General features: G+C 45.6%; 1 protein-coding gene across 1 annotated transcript in view; it reads right to left on the bottom strand.

Annotated features, from left to right (window-relative positions):
* Nucleotides 1–24,414, bottom strand: part of COL20A1 (collagen type XX alpha 1 chain) — a 100,514-nt gene that overhangs the window by 5,465 nt on the left and 70,635 nt on the right. The window contains exons 28-36 of the mRNA XM_060277347.1: nucleotides 22,358–22,411; nucleotides 19,040–19,135; nucleotides 17,040–17,093; nucleotides 15,388–15,441; nucleotides 12,399–12,452; nucleotides 10,504–10,575; nucleotides 9,419–9,454; nucleotides 4,696–4,762; nucleotides 1,013–1,201 (exon numbers count right to left, since the gene is read on the bottom strand). Of these exons, the coding sequence (XP_060133330.1) occupies nucleotides 1,013–1,201; nucleotides 4,696–4,762; nucleotides 9,419–9,454; nucleotides 10,504–10,575; nucleotides 12,399–12,452; nucleotides 15,388–15,441; nucleotides 17,040–17,093; nucleotides 19,040–19,135; nucleotides 22,358–22,411 (676 nt within the window). The remainder of the gene's footprint in view (nucleotides 1–1,012; nucleotides 1,202–4,695; nucleotides 4,763–9,418; nucleotides 9,455–10,503; nucleotides 10,576–12,398; nucleotides 12,453–15,387; nucleotides 15,442–17,039; nucleotides 17,094–19,039; nucleotides 19,136–22,357; nucleotides 22,412–24,414) is intronic.

The following is a 24,414-nucleotide window of genomic DNA, read 5'->3' as shown; positions in this document are numbered from 1 at the left end:
CTGTAGGTTTCGTTTCATTTCAACAACAACCAAAATTTTTATGGTTTATTATTGCTCCTATTTTTAATTAGATATATTTGGGGGCACCAAAATCTTTTAAGTGCTTAGGGCCTCTAAAGGTCTTAATCCAGCACTGATTCTGCACCCAAAGTATAACCACTGAGCTACAGCCACCCCTCCTCTTCCCCCACACGTGAGAGCCCAACTACTGTATTTTTCCGTGTATAAGACGCCCCCATGTATAAGACGCCCCCTATTTTGGGGGACTCCAAATTAAGTAAACATCCCTCAGCACTACCCGTGTATAAGACGAGCCCCAATTTTAAACCTAATTTTTTGGTTTTTTTAAAAAAACCAATCGTATACACGGAAAAATATGGTACTTTCTTTTTTTGCCTTGAATGAAGAAAGCTATTAAAAATGGGCTTAGTGGTCTGCCCTGCTGATTAAAAATATGCAACCTACTTTTGATGATCATCTCTATGTGCACATAAAGTTAATGAAATATCAGATGTTGCTCATCCCCTCTTTTCCCACTTGCCAATGTCTTACAACCAATGGATCATTGTTATTGTTGCTGCCAGTAAGTGACAAGGGAAGGGGTCTGGGAGCTGGACAGATGGCAGCAGGGCTAGTAGGGAATTCTTCACCGGCTCCAGTTAAAATCCGAGACAGAGAAGAATTTCAAGGTTATACTGTTCCCTTCTCTTTTTGAGGCAAGCACTATGAGCCCAGTGAGATTTGCTTCTCAAAGCCTGGAAGGAAGACTCTTGGAGACACTTCTGCTAAACTGTGGTGTGCAACTGCACAGGTGTGCATTGAGCGAAAGGGAAGAGAGATATGAAGGCATGCAGAAACTGCGGTATAAGTCTGGTGCCTTCCAGACATTATAACTGCACTACTGCTCCCGCCAGCTCCAGCCAATGGTCAGGGAATGATGGGAGTTGTAGTCCAACAACACATGGACACCACCAGGTTACAAGAGGGTTGGTCTAAGCACTTCTTTCGATACCTCTTTCTCCTGGGTATCCATCTCTGCCGGGCTGGCCAGGCATCCCAGCTTCTCCTCTCTCTCCTTTCATGCCAGGAGGCCCAGGAAGACCAGGCGGACCAGGTTCTCCAGCCTTCAGCTTATCCTCCCAAATGGGAACTGGCTTCTGTGAATGTTCATGGATGAATGAGTCAAACTTCAACACGTGAGCTGAAGAAGTAAAAGGAAAGGGGAGGGGAGGGGGAAAAGTGGAGTCTCTGATTTACCATCTCCATTATTTCCCATGATGCACCCTGCTTCTTGCATTTGTCAGGGTTTTTCCTGGACACACATTCACACGGTGCAGTTACCAACACATCTGCCTCTACACATGTACCTGTGCTTTTGTGAGAGGGTATACTCTTGCCGCTCTGAACAGCTCAAATATTATTGCAGATACAGATGCTACGACCCCTGAAATGTCACGTGTGAATTATGTACACAGAATGTACACTTGTTGGAAGTTCTGTGAACACTCTTGTGGTCTGGCATGTAGTGTGACTACACATTTTTAGTGCATGGTTTGTAATTTTTAAATGTTTAATGTAAACTGTTTTGATATAAGTTTATGTTTTTGTGACATATATTTTTTTTATAAATCTTCAGACGAAGGGTGGTATACAAATTTAATACGTAAATAAATAAAGAATAAGTGAGGTCTGGCATGCAGGGAAAATATCCTTGAATTATCAGAAGCATACACAGAAACCTGGTTCTAAATTAAGAAGCCTGATTGAGATTGGGGATGGGGGAGCTGATATACAGCATAGGAAAGAAACAAAACGGCTTACTCACCTTACATTTAAAGCACATTGAAAGCACTTGACTTCCCCCAAAGAATCCTGGGAACTGCAGCTCTGTAAAAGATACACTACATCCCCCAAGGTTCTTTGGGGAAAGCCATGTGCTTTCAATGTGTACACAGTCACAGTAAACTAAGCTTCACAATCTTAGGAAGGAATCTCAGGCTTGCTTGCATGGGACAAAGGTCAGCCATGGTGTCTAGCAGAAGACCAATGACAATTCCCATATTTTAATCCTGCAGGATCAGGGGAGGCTATTGATGGAGAAGTTGGATTACAGAGCTTTCCAAACTGTGTGTTGTGATACATCAGTGTGTCGGTTGCAGTGTGTAGGTGTGTCGCGCAAACGCTCCCCACACTCCTCCTGGGGCTGGAAAGGGATTAGTTTAACCTGCAGTTTGTTAGTAAAAACAGAATTGCTGTGTCACGAAATGATGCATGTCTGAAACGTGTGTCACCAACATGGAAAGTTTGGAAAGCTCTGCTCTATTAGGTGTGACTATGTGGGTGTGGGCATACTCTAAGGGGAGAGTTTTGGCACTTGGGACATGCCATGCCCAACATGGGGGCGGTGGGGGGGGGAAGAGAGAGAGTGCTGCTCCACTCAGGAACTGAAAGGTAAGAACTGAGAAATATTTCCAACTTCGTTCTTGTAAAAGGACCATCAGAGATGGGGAATATTTTATATGCCTGTTGTTTTGGTCCAATATCAACAACCTCAGATACAGTATGCAGATGACACAACCTTGATGGCAGAAAGTGAGGAGGAATTAAAGAACCTTTTACTGAGGGTGAAAGAGGAGAGCGCAAAATATGGTCTGAAGCTCAACATCAAAAAAACTAAGATCATGGCCACTGGTCCCATCACCTCCTGGCAAATAGAAGGGGAAGAAATGGAGGCAGTGAGAGATTTTACTTTCTTTGGCTCCTTGATCACTGCAGATGGTGACAGCAGTCACGAAATTAAAAGATGCCTGCTTCTTGGGAGAAAAGCAATGACAAACCTAGACAGCAACTTAAAAAGCAGAGACATCACCTTGCCTACAAAGGTCCGTATAGTTAAAGCTATGGTTTTCCCAGTAGTGATGTATGGAAGTGAGAGCTGGACCATAAAGAAGGCTGATCGCCGAAGAATTGATGCTTTTGAATTATGGTGCTGGAGGAGACTCTTGAGAGTCCCATGGACTGCAAGAAGATCAAACCTATCAATTCTTAAGGAAATCAGCCCTGAGTGCACCCTGGAAGGACAGATCGTGAAGCTGAGACTCCAATACTTTGGCCACCTCATGAGAAGAGAAGACTCCCTGGGAAAGACTCTGATGTTGGGAAAGATGGAGGGCACTAGGAGAAGGGGACGACAGAGGACGAGATGGTTGGACAGTGTTCTTGAAGCTACGAACATGAGATTGACCAAACTGCGGGAGGCAGTGGAAGACAGGAGTGCCTGGCGTGCTCTGGCCCATGGTGTCACGAAGAGTCGGACACGACTAAACAGCTGCAACAACAATTTGAATCTGTGTGCATGGAGGATGCTTGAAATATGACAGATATATTACAGGGTCATCAACACAGGTACATTGCATTTTTAAAGGAATAGGCATTTTATTCTCTCTCTCTTTTTTCTATACAGGGACCTGTCGTGAAATATGCACACATCCAATGTGTCACTAGCTATACATGGAAAACAGTGCATTACTTTTTACACATTTGAGGAATGCTCTGCTCCCACCTACCCCAAGCTGTAACTATTTATCTAGAGGTGGGAATGTGCTACAAAAACATAATCACATAATGTGTTAATCCTGAATTTGATCAGATTACTTCAAAACAGAGCAGTGGCCAGGGTCAGAGTATTATCACAGCTCTGCTCTGTAGCTGAATTATCCAGAGAGAGGGATGGGCACATCTGTTCCTTCTTGTTTCTCCCACTTTCCCATTTTTTCCAACTGATTTCCAGATCAGTTTTGGTTTTTTTTAAGGTCCTCATGAAATTGCACCAGCATTTTGGTGCAAATGTCTCCTAATATACCCCTTCTCTTGCAGGCAATTTTGCCTAATGTATATATATTTTGGGGACCCAGGTGGCGCTGTGGGTTAAACCACTGAGCCTAGGGCTTGCTGATCAGAAGGTCGGTGGTTCGAATCCCTGCAACAGGGTGAGCTCCCGTTGCTTGGTCCCAGCTCCTGCCCACCTAGCAATTCGAAAGCACATCAAAGTGCAAGTAGATAAATAGGGACCGCTCCGGCGGGAAGGTAAACGGCATTTCCGTGCGCTGCTCTGGTTCGCCAGAAGCAGTTTTGTCATGCTGGCCACATGACCTGGAAGCTGTCTGTGGACAAACGCTGGCTCCCTCGGCCTATAGAGCGAGATGAGCGCCGCAACCCGAGAGTCGGACACGACTGGACCTGATGGTCAGGGGCCCCTTTACCTTTACCTTTACCTTTATATATATTTTGCCGAGCAATTTTTCCCCAATACAGTGCATTCTTGTATCTTATGTTCATTAACGTATGTGGGGTTTTTTGAATAATTGTTTTAGTTGGATAGCTGCATTGCAAAACCCAGAAAAGTGAAAATTTTGAAGGAAGGTGAGTGTCAGTTTGCATGTGCCTGTTTTTGGACGTTCAAATTAAGTAGATACACTTTTAAATGCAAACTGAATTGATTTCCTTTCACCCTTATCCACAGATTAACCATTGGAACTCCTCATAATCTGAATTATGGGGTGGATTTTGACACCATCAGCAAACTTTGGGTCAGGCAGCACAGCAAAGCGGCAGGAGATAAATTGTTCAGAGAAAAGAGACGTAGAAACAGGAAGCCAGTTAGTTGTTCAGGTTGTTGGACAGAGATGTACTTACACTGAATTAGGCGCTCACAAGCCTGATTAACCAGATGATAGATTGTGGCTAAAGACTGGGCTTCACCCTAAAGGGGGGCGGGAGAAAGCGGGTGGAAAGATCAATGCCAGCATATGAGAAGAGTAAAAACAGTCAGTCAGGTTTTGCACATCTCTCGTTCTTTGGAGTATGCCATGCAAAACAATCTGATATAATGCAAAATAAAAAAATTCCTTCAGTAGCACCTTAAAGACCAACTCAGTTTTTATTTTGGTATGAGCTTTCATGTGCATGCACACTTCTTCAGATACACTTGAAACAGAAGAGCCAGACCCTTATGTATATACAGAGGGGGGTGGGGGGTGGGGGGGTGGGAATGGGTGATGGGCTGATAGGAATGGTAAAGCTGTTGATGGCTGTTAACGACTGCTGATGACTGCAATTGGTCCTGAGGGGAAAAAGCAAGGGCTGAGGTGCTAAAGAAAGCTTGATCGTGCATAATGAGATAAGAATCCTATGTCTTTGTTCATCCCAGGTGGCTCCATGGTTTTAAGCTTGGTAATGAGTTCCAATTCAGCAACTTCTCTTTCCAGTCTGTTTCTGAAATTTTTCTGTAATAAAACAGCTGCTTTGAGATCTTGTATAGAATGTCCTGGGAGACTGAAGTGTTCTCCTACTGGTTTCTCTGTCTTATGGTTCCTGATGTCAGATTTATGTCCATTTATCCTTTGGCGTAGGGTTTGGCCTGTTTGTCCAATACAGAGAGCTGAAGGGCACTGTTGGCATTTGATGGCATACACAATGTTAGAAGATGAGCAATTAAATAGTCCTGAGATGGTATGTTAGATGTTGTTGGGGCCAGTAATGGTGTTGTCCGGGTGTATGTGGCAGCAAAGTTGGCATCTGGGTTTATTGCAGGCTCTGGTACCAGTGTCCATGTTAAGTCTGGTGGTTGTATTATTGTGGGTGAGGAGAGATTGAAGAGGGTTCTTACAATACAACCACCATAGACTTAACATTCTTATAATTACCTACCTGTAACTGATATATTGCAGTTCGCTAGCTTATCACCACCTTGTTTATTGCTTTATTGCACCCACGCTGGCAGTGGCTGTATGCAGAAAAACCCCTCCCCTTCTCTTCTGCTTGTGGATGCCTACATCAGTTCCTGCATTGCAGGGGGTTGGACTAGATGACCCTTGGGGTCCTTTCCAACTCTACGATTCTACAAAAAGGCCTTCTGTGAGCACAAAGGCTGAAGCTCACCAGTAGAACATCTGCTTTGCATGCAGAAGGCCCCCAAGTCCAACCGCTGCCGTCTCAGCGGTGCAAGATTCCCTATCTGAAACCCTGGAGTGTTGTCGCTGGTCAGTGTAGACAGCAATGGACTAGCTTCCTGTTGCTTTTTGCTGTATCGATTCCACTATTAGCCTTTTTCCCACCAAAGAGCAGTGGAAGAGGAGGCTTGCGGAGGGGAAATTGACCCCTGTCATTGGCGCACGAAGGAGGGGCGGGGGAGCGGTCCGCCTTGGGTGCCATCCCTGGCGGGGTGCCATTGTGGCCGCCCCTGGAATGTGCACCGTGAAACACCCCCCCCCCCAGGCGTGCACCACGCCACGCCTGTTCTCAGCTCCCAGTGCCGCCACTGGCCCCTGTAGCAGAAATTCACATGCTTTCCCATTTGCACTCACAGCTACTGAACAAGTCGGCTTCCACAGTCAATTGGGTGATGGGGAAAATCCAGACACCTGCCTCCTTTTCGCTGTCAACCAGGTTGCCACAAAGTAGAATTCAGCACAAGCAGAGTTTGTGCGACAACTCCCACCTGTTCCCAGACGTATCCTCCAGATTAGAGGCAGTGTGGTGTAGCGGTTAGAGTGCTGGAATAGGAGCTAGGAGACCTGGGTTCAAATCCCCACTTGGCCAGGAAGCTGGACTGGGTGACTCTGGGCCAGCCACTCACTCTCAAACTAGCCTACCTCGCAGGCTGGTTGTGAGGACAAAATGGGGGAGGAGGAGAAGGATGCATGCCACCTTGAGCTCCTTGGAGGAATTATAGAATTCTAGAGTTCGAAGGAACCTCAGGGGTCATCTAGTCCAACCCCCTGCATTGCAGGAATCTCAATGCAAGAAAGGTGGGATAAAATGTAATAAATAAACAAAATAGTGGATGAGAGTCAGAGTAGGCGGGCCGGACATTAGCAACTAACAATGAAATCAAAGAATTGTAGAGTTGGAGGCAATCCTCAGGGTAATCTAGTCCAACCTCCTGCAACATAGGAATCACCACTTCTCTTCTTTGTGCTCTGGCACATATTAATTTTAAAACATCAACAAAGCCTTCCACTTATGGCTGTAAATGGCCTTCCCAAACTGCAGTAAGAATTCTGTATTATTAAACTGCTCTGCAAAGGAACAATAAATCTAAACACAAGCACAGATCCTGAAGAGACTGACAAGCAGAGACTTCTGATGCTGAAAATTAATGGGGACACTATTAAAATGCATTCATTTCTGAATATTTAAAGAAGCCCGGCCATTCCTTTGTGATTGAATAACCACACTCTATTTGAAATGGCACCTCTCTGTTTGTTTATTTATCTATCTATTTATCTACCCATACGCAAATATATATATATATATATATATATATCTTTGGATATAGATATATCTTCCTTGCGACAGGTAATAAAGCAATCAAAATGCAGAAAACAACTTGAAAATAGTCACTGCCATTATCCATAAAAGCTCATAACGAAATGAAAATTGAGCCCTGCATCAAACAGTGAGATTTTTTGATGACACCGTCTGGATCAATGTGCAGTCTTTACCCAAAATTAAGCAAGAACTGGGCAGGGTGCCCAGGAAATAAAAGTGAAAAATGCTACCACATTAAAAAAAAAACAGAGAGGAAAGCCTAGTAGGAGCGCAATAGAATGGGTTTAAAAATAAAATAAAATTGAAAAGTCAGATGGCAGGGGGAAATGATAGAAAGTCATGCACCTGGGCCCTGGTGATAGCTGCAGAGGGAATCTAGCAAAAGTTTAAAACCCATCAACCAGTCCATTTTTTTAAAAAATAAAAACCAAACAAACCTCACAGGAAGTTTAGCACACCTTAGTGCAGTTGGGAAAACTGGAGCAGAGGAATGCGCTTTAACTAATCATTATTCTTAGTAGTTTGATTTCCCCAGAATGTTTCATTCGGGGTGGGCTTCTCTAAGGGGCTAACTACATGTTACACACTAAAGGGAGAAAGATTGTTTTCTGCTGCTCCAGAGAAGCGGACACGGAGCAATGGATTCAAACTTCAAGAAAGAAGATTCCACCTAAACATTAGGATGAACTTCCTGACAGTAAGAGCAGTTCAGCAGTGGAATTTGCTACCAAGGAGTGTGGTGGAGTCTCCTTCTCTGGAGGTCTTTAAGCAGAGGCTTGACAGGCATATGTCAAGAATGCTTTGATGGTGTTTCCTGCTTGGCAGGGGGTTGGACTGGATGGCCCTTGTGGTCTCTTCCAACTCTATGATTCTATGATTCTAATGTGCAGAGCGGCATCCTAGTGCATTTTGTTTTTTGCTTCCTGAAGTCAAGCCACTTCTACTGGAGAACAGCTCTGCCACTAGGGGAAGTGGACTCCACCATGCAAAGTGGGGGTTCACAATCTATCCAGGGAAACTCTGTGGGCTATATTTTTACCCTGGCCTTAAACTGCTAAGGTGTCTTTTGTTTCATGGGACTTCTTCTGAATTTACACTGTTCTGTGACATTTGGAATGGTTTCACTTTTTGTATAATTGTAGTGGTTTTAACTGTATGTTCTATTGCTGTACCTGGGACCTTAAGGGCAAAAGCAGGTAAAAGATCAGATAGAAAGTTAACTAAATAAATAAAAAGTCTACCACCTGTTATGTCGTGAGTGTGATTTCAGCTCTTCCGTGAAGTGAGCTCAGAATAGTGATTCAGCATACTAGCAAGGAACTGCTAGGAGTCAGGTATAACAAGAACAGTCTTATTTATTGCAGTAGGAATCTTGACTGACTGGAGGGAAAGGGTGAGCTCCTTTTATACTCTCAGGAGCAGGGGTTGGGGAAAGGATACATTTAGATTTTGGCGGGAACCTATCAGAGTGAGGATCCAAATTGTGCTAGCAAGTTAACCAATAGCAACTGTCACCGCACCCATTTGAATCGCCCAAGAGCGGGAAAGGTAGTTACAGGACTAGCAGAGAAACTCATGTACACAAATTAAACCAATACATAACACCACCAACACTGGAACTTGAAATGGGGGAGTGAGGAGGAGGTGGGGGGGGGGGTCAAAGGTGGTTTTGGATCTACTAGATCTGACTCACTACCCACCCCAGCATAATTTGTCTCCCATTCATTTCAAAACAATGACACATAACCATCCAAGGGAAAGGACTTTGTCAAATGCAACACTCCACCACATGCCCATTTAGGATTGCACAGCAGGGATTCTGGCACCCTGGGAAAATAACATTTCCCTTAGTTCCTGGGTCACTTCTGCTTCTCATGTTTCACAAGTGAAAGGAATTTGTATACCAAACTAAGCAATTACGCACTCTGGTGCCATCACTGCTGATAATGCTGTGTAGGCTCAAGTACCAGTTTAGCAGAGAGACATGGGAAGATGCTCTGCAACGAGTCAGGTCACTGGTCCATTGAGATGACTGTTGGCCACCCAAGGATGGGATCCAAAGAAAATAGAAGCCAAAGAGACTCACCTTCTCTCCCCTTTCTCCTTTTGGACCAGGCAGCCCCTGGAGGAGAAAACAAAGCAAAAGGCAATTACAAATCTATCTTCTCTTTGGAAGCAGTAAATGAAAAGGCCACTCTGAGAACTGACAGTTACAGCAGTCTAGTCTGGTCATTCTCCAGCAAAACCTGCAAGGGTATTATCCATTTAATAAGTCTCCTTTACGGCTTGGTTCCGTCTCTCGAGCGAAAGCACCTTCCTGCAAAGAGTGGACAAAGACCTTCCACAGCAGGAATGTTTGGCCAAAAGCATAACTCATCCCCTTGCATAGCATCATCTGGGTAGGTGATACTTTGCAGGATACTGGTTAGTAAGGGAAATCTGGTCTGGTCCATACCTGGATGGAAGACCACTGCGAAATGTTCAGAATGCCAATTTGGGTTCTAGGATGGAAGGAAGGTGAGATAAAAATGTCATAAATAGCTGCATCTGCAAAAAAAATAAAATAAAATTGATGACCTTTCCGTAACACCTTGTTGGATTAAGAAATGAATCCAATTGATTCTTCACAGGGATGGTACTCAAGGTACTGATTATTCATTGGTCTCCTGTTAAAACATAATGCTACTTACTCTGCCCTTGAATGGATGCGTCTGTGTTATTTGTATTTTATCGGATTTGTACAAGTTTTTACAGTTCGGCGCGCTGCACCGAGTGCTTTTCTCGTGGAACGCATCTCAAAACTTTTTGAAACAATAAAGCAGACGTCTGCGCTTGCAAATGAGGAACGATGCACAATTAAATATGTGCCTATAAGTGAAGAATGGTGCACAATTAAGCCAATTACAGATTTCCAAGGGCAGCGAGGCCGCGAAATAACAATTTGGGGAAACAGCATTTTGTGAAAAAATGACAGATCCAGTTTTGCAGATGCCAGCTATTTATTTATTTATTTTGTTAGGTTATTCAGACTGCCCTATTCCAATGGCTGGGGGCAGGCAGCAAAATGTTTGTCGTCCTGAGGAAAGGAAGGGAGGGAGGGAGGGGAAAGGACAAGTTTTACATACTCCTGGGCTGGTGTGCACTTGTGGGAATGAAAAGGGGAAGACTTACCGTTGGGCCAACTTCTCCTGGGGGACCCTTCTCCCCACTGCTGCCTCGGGTGCCTGCTACACCTTGGAAACCCTGCAGAGAGCCAGGGAGAGCCACAATGACTGAAGATGTCAGATGACGGAAAATTATTGCGACTTGAGGCTTGAGGGAAACCAGCAAAAACCAACTTGCAAAAGGCCCAGTGTGGGAATTACGGCCTTCAGGTTGAAGTCGGCGCCCCACCCAGTCGGGGGGACAAAATGTGAAGGCCGTACTGTGCATGGCTCATGCTCACTTCGTTTCCAATTAATGTCACAATTTATGGGCACAATAGTAGGTCAGAACTGCAAGTCCCAGAACGGTGTTATTTTCTCCCTTCTGTTTTTAATGGCTTTATTATGCAGACAGAATCTTGGCGCTCTCTCTTCCTACTTCTCTCTCACACACACTCTGTTACTTTATCCTACCCCCCCCTTCCAATCCCCTGACTTTTTTCCTGTCCTCTTGCATTTTCTTGCCTCCTTCTGACTTTTCCCTCCTGTCCCCCCTTCCCATTCTTTCTTCACAGTCTAAGCTGCTTCACAGGGTTGTTGTGAGGACAAAATGGGTAGGGAAATCACTCTGCTGAGCAACTGCAGTTGGGGAGAATAAAGATGTCCTGCGTTACCGTAGTATGGTGCATACCTGCCAAGTTCCTCTCTGAAAAATAAGGGACCGGACCAAAATTAGCATACCGGAAGTAGCGCGGTGACCATTTTGGAACTGGGCGGAGCATGCTCAGAAGTGACTTTTGCTGCTGTTGTGCCCAGTTCCAAAATGGCTGCCGCACCAGAAGTCGCACTGCAGCCATTTTGGAACTGGGCAGAGCAGCATCAAAAGTCGCTTCTGAGCATGCTCCGCCCAGTTCCAAAATGGCCACCGCGCCAGAATAAACCGGGGAAAAACAAAGAAAATCGTTTTTTCGGCTGGGGACAGCTGGAAAAACGGGGGTTTCCCTGGGAAAACGGGAGACTTGGCAGCTATGGTATGGTGTAGCTAAGAGTATCGGTCGAGAACCTGGGAGACCAGGGTTCAAATCCCCGCTCAGCCACGAAGCTTAGTAAGTGGCCTTGGGAAGAGAGAACCATGTATGCCACTTTGAGGAAAAGTAAGATACAAATGTAATAATAAACAAGCTGATGTTTTTCTCCTATGATGAAAGTGTGTGTGTGATTTTTATTAATGGTATAATGAATGTATCTATGTTTATGTTTCTAAATGCAAGTCACCTGGGTATCTCTGGATAAAAAGCAGTTAACAAGTCCAATTAAAAACAACAACTGTTAATAAAATGTATACTGTGTTATAAGTGATCCCTGCTTTACGAAACAAGGGACCGGGGGGTGGGGGGTTGAGATGGTTGGAAATGCTTTGTTTATCCTTGTCAATAAAATGTTAACAACCGCAAAAGGAGGAGTTGAAAAGCAACCAAAACAAATGATCTTGAAATACACCGCCAAAACACTTTAAATCTAGAATTTAGCCAGGAGTAGATCTTTAAATCTGGCTGAGATTCTTGCCTTCCGCTGCTGCAATTGCTTCCCTTTCTCCTCCCGCAAATCTTAAATGGCATCCCTGCCTTTTCTGATGAAAGGAGAAGAGGCTACTAAGACGTCAACGTCTGACACTCTGCTGCGACTTGGGTACCACAGAACTTGGCTTAGAGGAGATGCTGCAGGATTTGGAAGCAGGTGGCTCTCCAGCTCTTGCTGAACAGTAGCCGGAGGAAGATGCAACAGTAATGAAGACACAGAGCATGCCGTTCCTTTTGCCTGCCGTCCCTGCTAACCTGAGGGAAGTTGAGCTCAGCCTATTCTTGGTAGCAAGACCTTTGGAGTGGGAAAAAAGTTGCCTTCCACATGGCTGGCATCTCTTACCCTTGGTCCTGGTGGTCCAGGAGGTCCAGCCGTGCCTTCCAGGCCTCGAACACCCTGCAAATCAAGTCCGAACAGTGAGTGAAAGGCTGAGGCTAAAACAGGGAGGGAGAGCTCAGGGGTGTGTGTGCTGTTTTTAGGGATAAAGACATAAGAAGAGTCCTGCTGCTGGATCAGGCCAGTGGCCCCTCTAGCATCCTGTTCTCACAGTGGCCATCTAGATTGCCTCTTCTGGGAAAACCTGTAGGCAGGGTCTGGGTGCGAAAGAGGCATTCTCCCATCCTGTGGTTTCCAGCAATGGGCATTCAGATGCATTGCTGCCTCCAATAATCTTTGCAAACCGCTTTGAGGTTTCTTTTTTACAATCAAGTGCTGCGTACCTGTTATTAAATAAAAAAATAAATAGCAATCCAGGACAGTCACCACAGTTGCATTGTGTCTAATCCTCTTTTGAGTGGCCATCTCTACATCCTGTAGGGGCCAGATGCTAGCATTTGGCTTTGTTGGATGCCCCTGAGTTCCTGTGGTAGCAGAGATGGGGGAAGAACTTATCTCTACCCACTTTCTCTATACCAGGGGTCCCCAAACTAAGGCCCGGGAGCCGGATGCAACCCAATCACCTTCTCAATCCGGCCCACGGATGGTCCAGGAATCAGCATGTTTTTACATGAGTAGAATGTGTCCTTTTATTTAAAATGCATCTCTGGACTATTTGTGGGGCATAGGAATTTGTTCATATTTTTTTCCAAAATATAGTCCGGCACCCACAAGGTCTGAGGGACAGTGGACCGGCCCCCTGCTGAAAAGGTTTGCTGACCCCTGCTCTATACGATGCATACTGTTATAAACTTCTGATGTATTTTCTCTTACTTGCTATTTCACTCAACTAAAGAAGTCCCAAATGTTGTAGCTGTTCTTGTAGGGTTGATGTCCCACCCCTTTGATCACTTTTGGTTGCCTTATCGTGGATGCACAAACATCCCCATCATCATCATCTCAGAACTGATCAAGGCTTTTGTGAGCAGGCCATGTACCAGTTTCCCCAAAATATGAAAGCATTTCCTGGTACGGACTGGGAGCTGATTGAGGCTACGTGTCTTTTTGCCCAGGCTTTATGCATTTGAATTCTCTGAATTCCTCTTTTCAATGCTTTAATTGGCTTTGTTTTTCGTCTTAACGATATTGATTTTACATTGTACACTGCTCAGAGGTTCTTTTAAAAACATTAAGCAGTTTTTAAGCAAATTCGATTAATAATATTTATTCCGCAAAAATTATAAACGTAAAAAAAACCATCAAGGAGTTTACAAAAAGAATTACCTCCCCCTTTCCCGCTCCCTTTGTATTTCTGTCAAATCTCCATCTTCAAATATTGAATTAAATATATGAATCAGTTCCACCCTGCAGATTGCATCCAGTGCTGTGCTAACAGAATTCTGCTTGCGTAGTAGGACTTCTCCCGGGTTCCCTGGGGGTGTCCCTCAGCTTTCTAGAGCAGATTTTGAGGGCGTGGGGAGCATTTCAGGGAAGTGGGGTGGAAATGAAAGTTCTGGTACACAAGCAGAAATCTGCTGCTTGAGCAGAATTGCAGCAGAGGCTGCAACCCTGAATTTCAGAATGACTTATGAGCTCCTGTATCACAGGATATATTTCTTGTTTGGCTATCCCTGGTTGCTGTAATAATAATAATAATAATAATAATAATAATAATAATAATAATAATATGTTATTATTTATACTCCGCCCATCTGGCCGGGTTCCCCCAGCCACTCTGGGCGGCTTCCAACAAAACATTAAAACACAGAAATCCATCAAACATTAAAAGCTTCCTTAAACAGGGCTGCCTTCAGATGCCTTCTGATGCCTTCTAAAGGTCTGGTAATTGTTATTCTCTTTGACCTCTGGTGGGAGGGCATTCCACAGGGTGGGCGCCACTACCAAGAAGGCCCTCTGCCTGGTTCCCTGTAACTTGGCTTCTCGTAGAGAAGGAACCGCCAGAAGGCCCTCGGCGCTGGACCTCAGTGTCCGGGCAGAACGATGGGGGAGGAGATGCTCCTTCAGGTATACTGGACCGAGGCCGTTTAGGGCTTTAAAGGTCAGCACCAACACTTTGAATTGTGCTCGGAAACGTACTGGGAGCCACTGTAGGTTACTTGTTCTCTTTCTGCTGAACACTTCAGTAAAGATTTTTTTAAGCATTTCCAAAAATTCAAGCTCTTCGTGAACGCCCCCAAAATAATGCTTGCCAAAAAAAAAAAAATGTTGGGAAGGAAACATTTGAACTTAACTATTTGACTCCCCCCAACCCACAAATATAGAAAAACCCTGCAAAAAAAAGGACTCTTGCACGTAAATGAAATCATACAGCAGAGTGCAAAATCCTTTTGCTTGACTTGTATTGCAGGGCGTTGGTCTATCTAGATGACCTTTCGCATCCCTTCCAAGACTACAATTCTGTTAATTAGCTTTGCCTTTTAATTAGCAAGGGGAGTGGGAAAAGTTGGGAGTCACAGCAGCCACGGCCAATATTGTGCGGTCTTGCAGCATTTGAAGGGGCAAGCATGACGCCCACCTGAGGACCAGGCAACCTTATTTCTCAATGAGAAAGCTTAAAAGGATGTTCAGGTGAGGCATTTGCCTCCCTACGATCACACAAGAGTTCTGCTCTGGCATTCTCTCAGCAGCCTGCAAGGGAGTCTGGGCCTTTCCTTTGGGACTGTGCCTTGAATCATTGCTTGCAACCAAATTATTCGTGCTGCACCGACTGAGGATTGTTCTATCCTAATTGTGTTATTATCCTTGATAGCTAAATGAAGCATCTGTGTCCAGAAGCATCATGTCAGGTGCTGTAAAGAAACACTGAGCAATGGGGAAGAAATTTCACTTGTGCTTGCTCTCACGTTCATGGAGAATTGCACTCTCTCTTCAACTTGCGATTTGGGCCATTTGAGAGCCCACATTTGATGGTTGCCAGACTGCCCAGTGCTTTTACCTTTGATCCTTGAATCCCATCTTTCCCTGGAGCTCCTTGAGGACCCATCATACCCTACAGACAAACAGAACTGTTGTTCAGAAAGCATATCCCTTGTCAAATCAATGAAGAGCACCTCATGATTAAGCCAGAATCTCAGGACCTTTTTCCGATGAAGCCAAGAACAACGGCTTTGAAAAGACCTCAATTTATTTATGCCTCCCCTCCTGCAGACATAGTTTCCATTGCCCGTCCCCTCTCTATCTCTCCTGAACCAACCTGAAGTCAGGGTGTGCCATGGACATAGCAATGTACCTGTAACAGGAGGCCTATGCACTCACACACTCCCTACCTGTCGATCTATTTAGGCCTGGCACCAGCACGCAGAAGAGTTGGGCAAATGCCAAGGCCCCAGCTATGGGTTTCTCTGAGAAGCCACACACCACAATGGCCTGAAGTGGCTGATCTAATGTCACTCCAGGGCATTGGGGAAAAGGGAAATGATATTTCCCAGATCCCATGTGCTGCTAATGGGTGAGGGAGCGAGCATGCAAGCCCCAAACTGGAGGAAAGCCAGCCCTGTTGGAAGAAAGGGGACCTGAGCCAATATACTGTCACTATGTAGGTGTGGAATAGGTATACTTGCGAGTGTTTATAGTGTAATGTAGTGTTTGCACACCCACCCTCACTTTCCCTCCAGCCAATTCTGGATCTGAAAATGCATTTTCATCACTCACGACTTACTGCAATCCTATGCATTTCAGGTTTTAGCAGTCTGCAATCCTATGCATTTCAGGTTTCAGCAGTCTGGAAAAATTTCAGTAGCACTGCAGGGGTTGCTAAATATGCATGTGACCCTCTGTTATTGGTACAGTGCAATGATGGCTATGCAGAAGATCCACAGCCCTTGATGGCATGACCCACAACAACAGGGGAGGGGTGCCGTCAGTTTGGGGAGCAGCCAGCTGAATGAACAGGAGGACCCCAAAGGCAGCAGGATTCCCTCCCCATATTTTTTTTTAAAGCAAGTAAAGTAATAAGCATTTTCATCAGGGCAGGTGGGGGGCAGCCCTTGCAAGACCATTAAGTCAAGGCATAGCTTTGTCCCCTAATTCTGGTTATTTTCAAACTTATGATGTCATAATGCAGTTCAATTTAGTTTAAAGAAGTTGCCATCATTTCCAATAAGAACACATTAAAGTAATCCCTTTTCCTTTCTTCCAAGTACAAGCGTACAGCTTGCTCCACTCCCGATCTTTTCCATCCGGGAGACCGTTTGAGAGCTGTCACGTTCCGTTGTTCTCGCTCCCACATATAGCCTGTTCATCCTTGGCCAAGGTCACGTAAGCTTCTCTCTTTAAACTAGCTTATCCATCTGCAAAATCTCCATAATTCTTTTGCTGACCTCCTAAAGCGGCTCTGAGACTTCAGATAATTAATGTTTGCCAAACTGCAGGGCCCAAGAAAAGGGAATACGGAGCTAGCTGGGGGGGGGGGAGAAACACCATTATGGGATTCCCACCTCAGAAGAAGCAGCGGAGTTTCAAAGCAAAGCTCAAAGCAACAGGAGAACTGTCTGCAATCCTGCTTGGGAAAGCTGCCAGATCATAATAATAGATGGGTGGAAATTACAAAAAGAGAGTGTGAGAGAGGAAAGTGTGTGTCATAATTACCTGCATCCCTGGACTGCCACTGTCTCCTTTGTCTCCTTTAATACCTGGTGGTCCCTAGAATTTGAATGCAGGGGGGGAGGAAATGACTGAATGTATATTTTCTGCACAGTTCCAGAGCTAGCCTATATCTTTATATCATCGAGCATTTCACAGATATAAACAGGAACACTTATGTATTTGTAAAACTCCTTTTCTCACACCAAGAGGTATTGTAAATGTAGGCCCACTCACATACGTATGTAAGAAAACCCTGCTGGATCAGGCCCATCTAGTCCAGCATCCTGTTTTCACAGGGGCCAACCAGGTGCCCACGCAAAGCCTGCAGGCGGAACCTAAATACAATAACACTCTTCCCCAATTGCAATTCCCAGCAAATGGTATTCAGAGGCATACTCCTTCCAACAGTGGAGGTAGCACACATTCATCGAGTCCTCCAAGGACTTGTTTATTTCATCTTTTAAAGGCATCTAAGTTGCTGGTAGGAAAAAGAGGGAATTTGTACACTTTGGATTTGCGCATGTGTGCTCATGTGTCAGGGGTCAGAGGATCCAATCCTCCCACAGCAAATTGCCAGGAAGGGATAAGACAAGGGAAGTTCTTACCAATGCCTTTTATTCAATATTCACAGAGAGAGGCTTAGAAATGCAGCCTCTTGGAGTAATGGTGTTGCTCCGCATGAAACCTCACCCACTCCGTCTCTCATACTTCCTCATGAGTCATCACTACAGGTGATGGACAGGGCCTTTTGCCTTTGAGCTCTCTGCTCTCCTACTTTCAATGCCCGCTGGGTTCTGGGAAAGGCATTCCTAAGTCTGGAATGCTTCCTAAGTCCGTCAGCTGTCTTTTCCCTCCTCCTCCTTCTTCTTCTTCCTCCTCTCCCATTATTTCCCAGCTTTTCCCCTCATCTGCCTCTGAGCTGTGATCTACCTCAACCCCCTGTTGTAATTCTGAACTGTCTCCTTCTTCTCTGGAAGGGTCAGGCTGGGGAGGCGGTCTCCATCATTCCTCCTCTGCCCAGTCCCTGACATCATGTCCCGAGAACAAAACCTTGGGGATGTAGTGGCTACCCTCCTGAAGGCTATTCTCTGCTTGTTTTTCATTGTATTTGATTTAGGGGTGGGCACGGCCCATTGCCCTTCCATTGCCCCCAAAACGAATCAAGGTTTTGAATGCAACAACAACAACAAAAACAACAAAACACACAGAGCTTGAGGGTTGTATCCAGCTGAGTCATCTTGTTAGTCCGAGGTCTTCTTCCTGTGCAATGTGTTTTCAGAGCCCACTCTACTCCTGTGATCAAGATCAGCTTTAACTGCTGGTGATGGGCAGGCAATAAATGTACTACTACTACTACTACTACTACTACTAATAATAATAATAATAATAGGAGACTTCCTCTCCATGTCTTCTCCCTTGTCCCCTTCGTGCCCACTCAAATCTGTTCCAAATGGTTGGTGAAACTGCCAGAACAGATGTTGAGGGGTGCACAGGAAGAAGAGTGGGTGAGGAAGTTCCACTGCACACTCATGGGACAACTTCATGGCTACAACCCTGAGTTTCCTTTCAGGGATTCTTGCAGTCCTCAGCAGGAAAAGGTGCTCTGCTAGGAAATGGAAGAGGCCATCACCTCCTCCTCCTCCTCTGCCAGTTCCTCTTGCCCCAAGGTTACTGTTGGGTCTTTGGGACCAGGGAGAGGAGGAGGAGGAGGAGGAGGAGGAGGAGGAGGAGGAGGAGGAGGAGGAGGAGGAGGAGGAGGAGGGATTCAGCCAGAGTTGGGATGGGCACATCTTCCAGCAGTAGCCAATGCCAATATTGCTGTTTGCACTAATTTAAGAAACAGTGTTTGTCCTGCTCTAATCTTTGCAGCCCACCTAAATTTAAGACATGTTGTCTTGGACCACCTTCTGAAGTTGTGTGTGTGTGTGTGTGTGTGTGTGTGTGTGTGTGTGTGTGTTAGCAAAACCCACATGGGCAAATAAGAGAATAAGAAAAAGACTTACTATGGGACCCTGCACAGTCATCCCTTGGGTGCCTGGTGTCCCCTGGTGTCCTCCTGGACCTTCTGGCCCAACTTGCCCAGGTGGGCCTGGCTCACCCTAAAGCCATCAGATGCCAAGGAAACAAGGAAATGCATTCACATATCAGTATCTTGCAGGTACTCAGATTCCCAGCACAAGAGTATTCCTTTACAAAAAACAAAGTCAAAGCCAGAAGAGAGCAAGGAATGAAAACATTCCTTCCTTCCTTCCTTCCTTCCTTCCTTCCTTCCTTCCTTCCTTCCTTCCTTCCTTCCTTCCTTCCTTCCTTCATTCTCATGTTGCCTTTCTGCCAGAGGAGGGCTTGAGGCAGCTCACAACATAAATTAGATGCCACTAAAAACACACATCAAATATATATACTTTTTTTGTATGTCATCTTCACTAATGTATACATTTTTATGCACATTTGGGGTGGAGATCTGCACTGCAAAATGCAAAGAAGTCTGAATTTTGAAGGACTGCTGTGGTTTGGCTCCTGTATTGTTTCGGAAAGTGCAGAAGTGGTAGGTTTGCATAAAAATGTGAACCAAATCTCCCCCACCCCCCACCCATATGGGTCACTGTTTCACAGCCATAGCTTGGGTCATCTCACCCAAGGGTCATCAAGGCCAACCCCCTGCAATGCAGGAAAGCCACTTCCGCGCCTGCGTCGGAGGTGGTGTTGTGGGCGTCACGACTGAAATCTCGCACTGGGGGTATTTTGCCCAACAGTCTCCTCCCCCTATTTTAAGGGGTCCTGTTAAAAGGCTGCCACTGCTGCAAGTTGTTTACTCTGCTTTGGATGAGAAGTCCAAATCTACATTTTGCTGCATCTCTGCTTGACTGTGTCAGTCACTCTCTGCAGCAGGCAAAGGGAACGGATAAAGCCGCCAGAGCCACATTGGTGGATTTTAACATTTCCCAAAGCTTTCCGCATTGCACATCAAAGCTGTTGGCTCTTTTCGTCTGTTGATCTATAGCAGAAAGGTAGCTCATTTCTGCGGCTGTCACTGTGATTTGGGATGGCTGGGGTGGGGGAGAGAGAGAAATCTTCCATGCCCATAATAAACAGCAGTGCAAAATCTAACACAAAGTAGGGGAAAGACCTTGTCATTCTGGACAGCAAAGTGTTATTAGGCCTTTTAAGATAGAGGCACCTGCTCTCTGATATAATCACAATATTTTGCACTCAGGCATCACCAATACACTGCACACTGCCCTCTTAAGTGCAGCCCAGCCTCCTTCCTCGATCTCATCCCTTGGAGAAGGAGAAATCCCGCTGCAGGCCTGTGCTTCAGAGCCCTCCTATAGAGTGATATACCATAGTTTTCTGTGTATAAGACAAGGTTTTGTTATTTAAAAATTATGTTACAAATTGTGGGTTGTCTTATACACGGATAGTGCATTGGGGGAGACATGGGATTGGTCGCTGCCGCGAGCGGCTATTGGGCGTGTTATTGGCGGCTGCGGCAAGGGCTGCTGTTGATTGGCTGCCGCTGCGGTAATTTGGCAGGTGATTGGTGGCTTCTGCCGGTGAGGGGACGGATGATTGGTGGCTTTCCGTAACAGCATAGTGGCAGCATAGGTCAGGCGGGTGAGCTCAGCAAAAGAAGCTCAACAACTCCGGGCCACAATCCCCCCCCCAAAAAAGCTCAGCAACTCTGGGCAATCTCCCCTCCATTTTCTTAATTTGGAGTCATCCCCCCAAATTGGGGGTGTTTTATACATGGGGGCATGTTATACACGGAAAAATACAGTATACGAACCCATTGTAGTTGTTTACTTTATTATTGCCATTTGTAATCATTTACCTTTGTCAGTTTACGTTTTATTGCATGAAAAATATAATCCAGAGCAAAAACTAAAGGGGGGGTTTCAAAGGGGTCATGTTGGAATCACCCTGTTTTGTGGGCAAGTAATTGAAGTTTAAGAAACACAGGTAACATTAGCCTCAGGTTTCCAGTCCCTAGTATGTGGCAGCTCTCTGACCTCATGCTCAGTTATATTGCCTATCCCCTTTGACAATTCACTTTTCTGGGTTCAATGCAGAAATGGCCACTGTGGGGTGGTTTGCTTTTAATTGTCTTTTTTCCCTCCAACTGCCCTGACAATAAGCCATTTAGGTACAAGGCGGCCGGGGGGTGGGGGAGAGCAGTTATCTTTATGCCACTGCAAAATCAACTGTTTCTTGTCATGGTCAATGAACAGCACCCTGTGCAAAACTGCAAAGCACTGATGAGGAGGAAGTTCCCTGATCTCTTTCGCTGGTCACATCTCACTGCTATAGGGAGGGATCATACATCACCCAGCAGGAGACTCGCACACTCTGCTTCTTGGAGCCGAGAGCTGCATCGCAAAATTCAGAGCAGTATGAAATGCAAAGGATAATAATGTTCTCATCTATTTTGATTTATTTGTTGCCCAATGCTAAATACATCTCTCAGGCAACTTGCCTATGTGAGTGAAAAAAACAGCCATCAAGTTTAACAATACCTCTATCACACACCCAAAAGATCAACGCAGAAACAGCACTAGACTCTTAGGTCAGGATATTGTTTGGGGGAGTTTTGGGGTGAGGGGTTGTAGCTGCTATTAGTATTAATTTATTTGTATCTTTATTTTTAGATCTTATTGCGATTTATGTGGAAATGGTCCAGTTTGGTTGTGTGCTTTTCACGTATTTCATTTATTGTCTGTGACTAATCTTGCTGTATTCGTGATTATGTCAACCTTGTCATGTTGTAAGCCGCCTTGAGCATGGTTTTAAGTATGGAAAGGCAGCATACAAATAAAATGTTGGCGGCGATGAGCACTAAGCATGATCATCACAGTCCCCCCAGTATACTGCCTCTTACAGTGGAGGGAGAACATAGCCATTATGGATAGTAGCCACTAATAGCTTTACCCTCCATGAATATGTCTGACCCTCTAGTCACCAGCTGGTGAAGAAGAAGAAGAAGAAGAAGAAGAAGAAGAAGAAGAAGAAGAAGAAGAAGAAGAAGAAGAAGAAGAAGAAGAAGAAGAAGAAGGAGAGGAGGAGGAGGAGGAGGAGGAGGAGGAGGAGGAGGAGGAGGAGGAGTAGTTTGGATTTGATATCCCACTTTATCACTACCCGAAGGAGTCTCAAAGCGGGTAACATTCTCCTTTCTTTTCCTCCCCCACAACAAACACTCTGTGAGGTGAGTGAGGCTGAGAGACTTCAGAGAAGTGTGACTAGCCCAAGGAGCGTGGAATCGAACCTGGTTCACCAGATTACAAGTCCACTGCTCTTAACCACTACACCACACTCACACCACTTACCTTGGGGCCTGGCTCGCCTTGTTCCCCCTGAGGTCCTCTCCTTCCCGGACTACCCTGAAGAACAAGTGACAAAACAACAAAACCAATTCCTAAAAGCTTTCCTTTCCACCGCAGTAAACAGCAGTGGTGGCAAAGGCATTCTCTGAAGACGATGGACCCCTATTTGTCCCTTTCTTGGAAAGCAGAAGTAGAGATGTCAGCACGGCCACCAGGCGGCAACAAAGATTTTGTTCGTAACAATAAGAGACGGGGAGGTGGTGGTGGGAGTGGGAATGGGGATAATTGGGGTAGCAGGAGGGAAAGAGGTGGCAGTGCCACTGCAAAGAGGAGGGCGGGGTGGGGGGTCCAGTGGGGTGGGGCGGGGGACCATCCCAATACCTCCTGAAATCTGGGTCTAGCCCTAGATCTGATGTTCCTAAGGGAGAACAAAACAGGTGAAAAGCAGCTGCCAAGTGGTCCTGCAGCTTGAGAGCGAAGCTTCACCTGCCAGTCACCCAACCCACTTTGCCCACTGATGGAGAACAGATACCTGTGTAGGTTAACAGCAGAAAACCTTGTTAAAGGGGAACACTGCTCTACAAAGGGAAACATCTTATTCCAGTGATGGGGTCGCATCCTTTTTTTGGATCAAAAGGTAAAAGGTAAAGGGACCCCTGACCATTAGGTCCAGTTGTGGATGACTCTGGGGTTGAGCGCTCATCTCGCATTATTGGCCGAGGGAGCCGGCGTATAGCTTCCAGGTCATGTGGCCAGCATGACAAAGCCGCTTCTGGCAAACCAGAGCAGCACATGGAAACGCCGTTTACTTCCCGCTGTAGCGGTTCCTATTTATCTACTTGCATTTTGGCGTGCTTTCGAACTGCTAGGTTGGCTGGAGCTGGGACCAAGCAACGGGAGCTCACCCCGTCACAGGGATTCGAACCGCCGACCTTCTGATCGGCAAGCCCTAGGCTCAGTGGTTTAACCACAGCGCCACCTTGAATCAAAAGTAACTGGAAAAAAAAGGTTTGGGTATGTAGAATTTCCACATGGGCATTCCAGCTGTGACGGAGTACAGACGTATGGTGGGAAGCAGGATGGTCGCTATGAATCCATCCAGACTTGACCACATCCCCGGTGGATCTAGAAACATAATAAACTGCAAGCACGCCCAGGTGATGCATGAACTATTGACAGATTAAACAGTGCTCTGCTCCCCCCCCCCATTTTTCTTCCTTTTTTTTTAATCCGTTGGATTACTGTTTTGGATTAGGCAGTACAAACAGAGAAAGCTTTGGGTACAGACTGAATGTTTCCTGCACGGCAACAAATTCCAAACAGGACTTATGAACATTAACATTTACATACTGACCATCTGGGTGGTTTTTACACAGGGAAACAAAACAAAATACAATTCAAGATAAAAGCCCTTGAAACTTGGAATTAAATCGCAAGGCCACGAAAGCAACTGAAATCGGCAAAATGACAACGCAGTCGCAGCAGCTAAAGCCATTAAAAGCCAGCATAAATTCTGCATGGGGGAACTGGGTGCAAAAACCGAAGCACCCAATATGTTGTAATGAGCAAGCCTGGGTGAACAGGAATGTATTTTACTTAGCACCTAAGAGATCACAGCATAGGCACCAGGCATGGCTCTTTGGGGAGAGCATTCCCTAAGGAGGATGCTACATAAGAAGAACCATTTTGGGGGAGAGCAAAGGCCCATCTTGTCCAGCATCCTGTTCTGACGATGGCCAAGCAGATGCCTCTTGCAAGCTTGCAAGCAGGACTTGAGTGCAACAATGCTCATCTTCCTGGGGTTCCCACCAGCACCGGTACCCAGAGGTCTTTGACATAGGAAAAAGAACACAGCCATGTACCCTCTTAACCAGGCATCCCCAAACTTCGGTCCTCCAGATGTTTTGGACTACAATTCCCATCTTCCCCGACCACTGGTCCTGTTAGCTAGGGATCATGGGAGTTGTAGGCCAAAACATCTGGAGGGCCGCAGTTTGGGGATGCCTGCTCTTAACACATCTCTGCTTTCCTAAATGGGAAAGAGAAGTGGGTGCAAATTG

Source organism: Zootoca vivipara, chromosome 7, assembly GCF_963506605.1.
Source record: "Zootoca vivipara chromosome 7, rZooViv1.1, whole genome shotgun sequence".
Taxonomy (NCBI): domain Eukaryota; kingdom Metazoa; phylum Chordata; class Lepidosauria; order Squamata; family Lacertidae; genus Zootoca; species Zootoca vivipara.
Note: the sequence above shows the minus strand (reverse complement) of the source record. Positions and strands in the feature narration are given on the sequence as shown.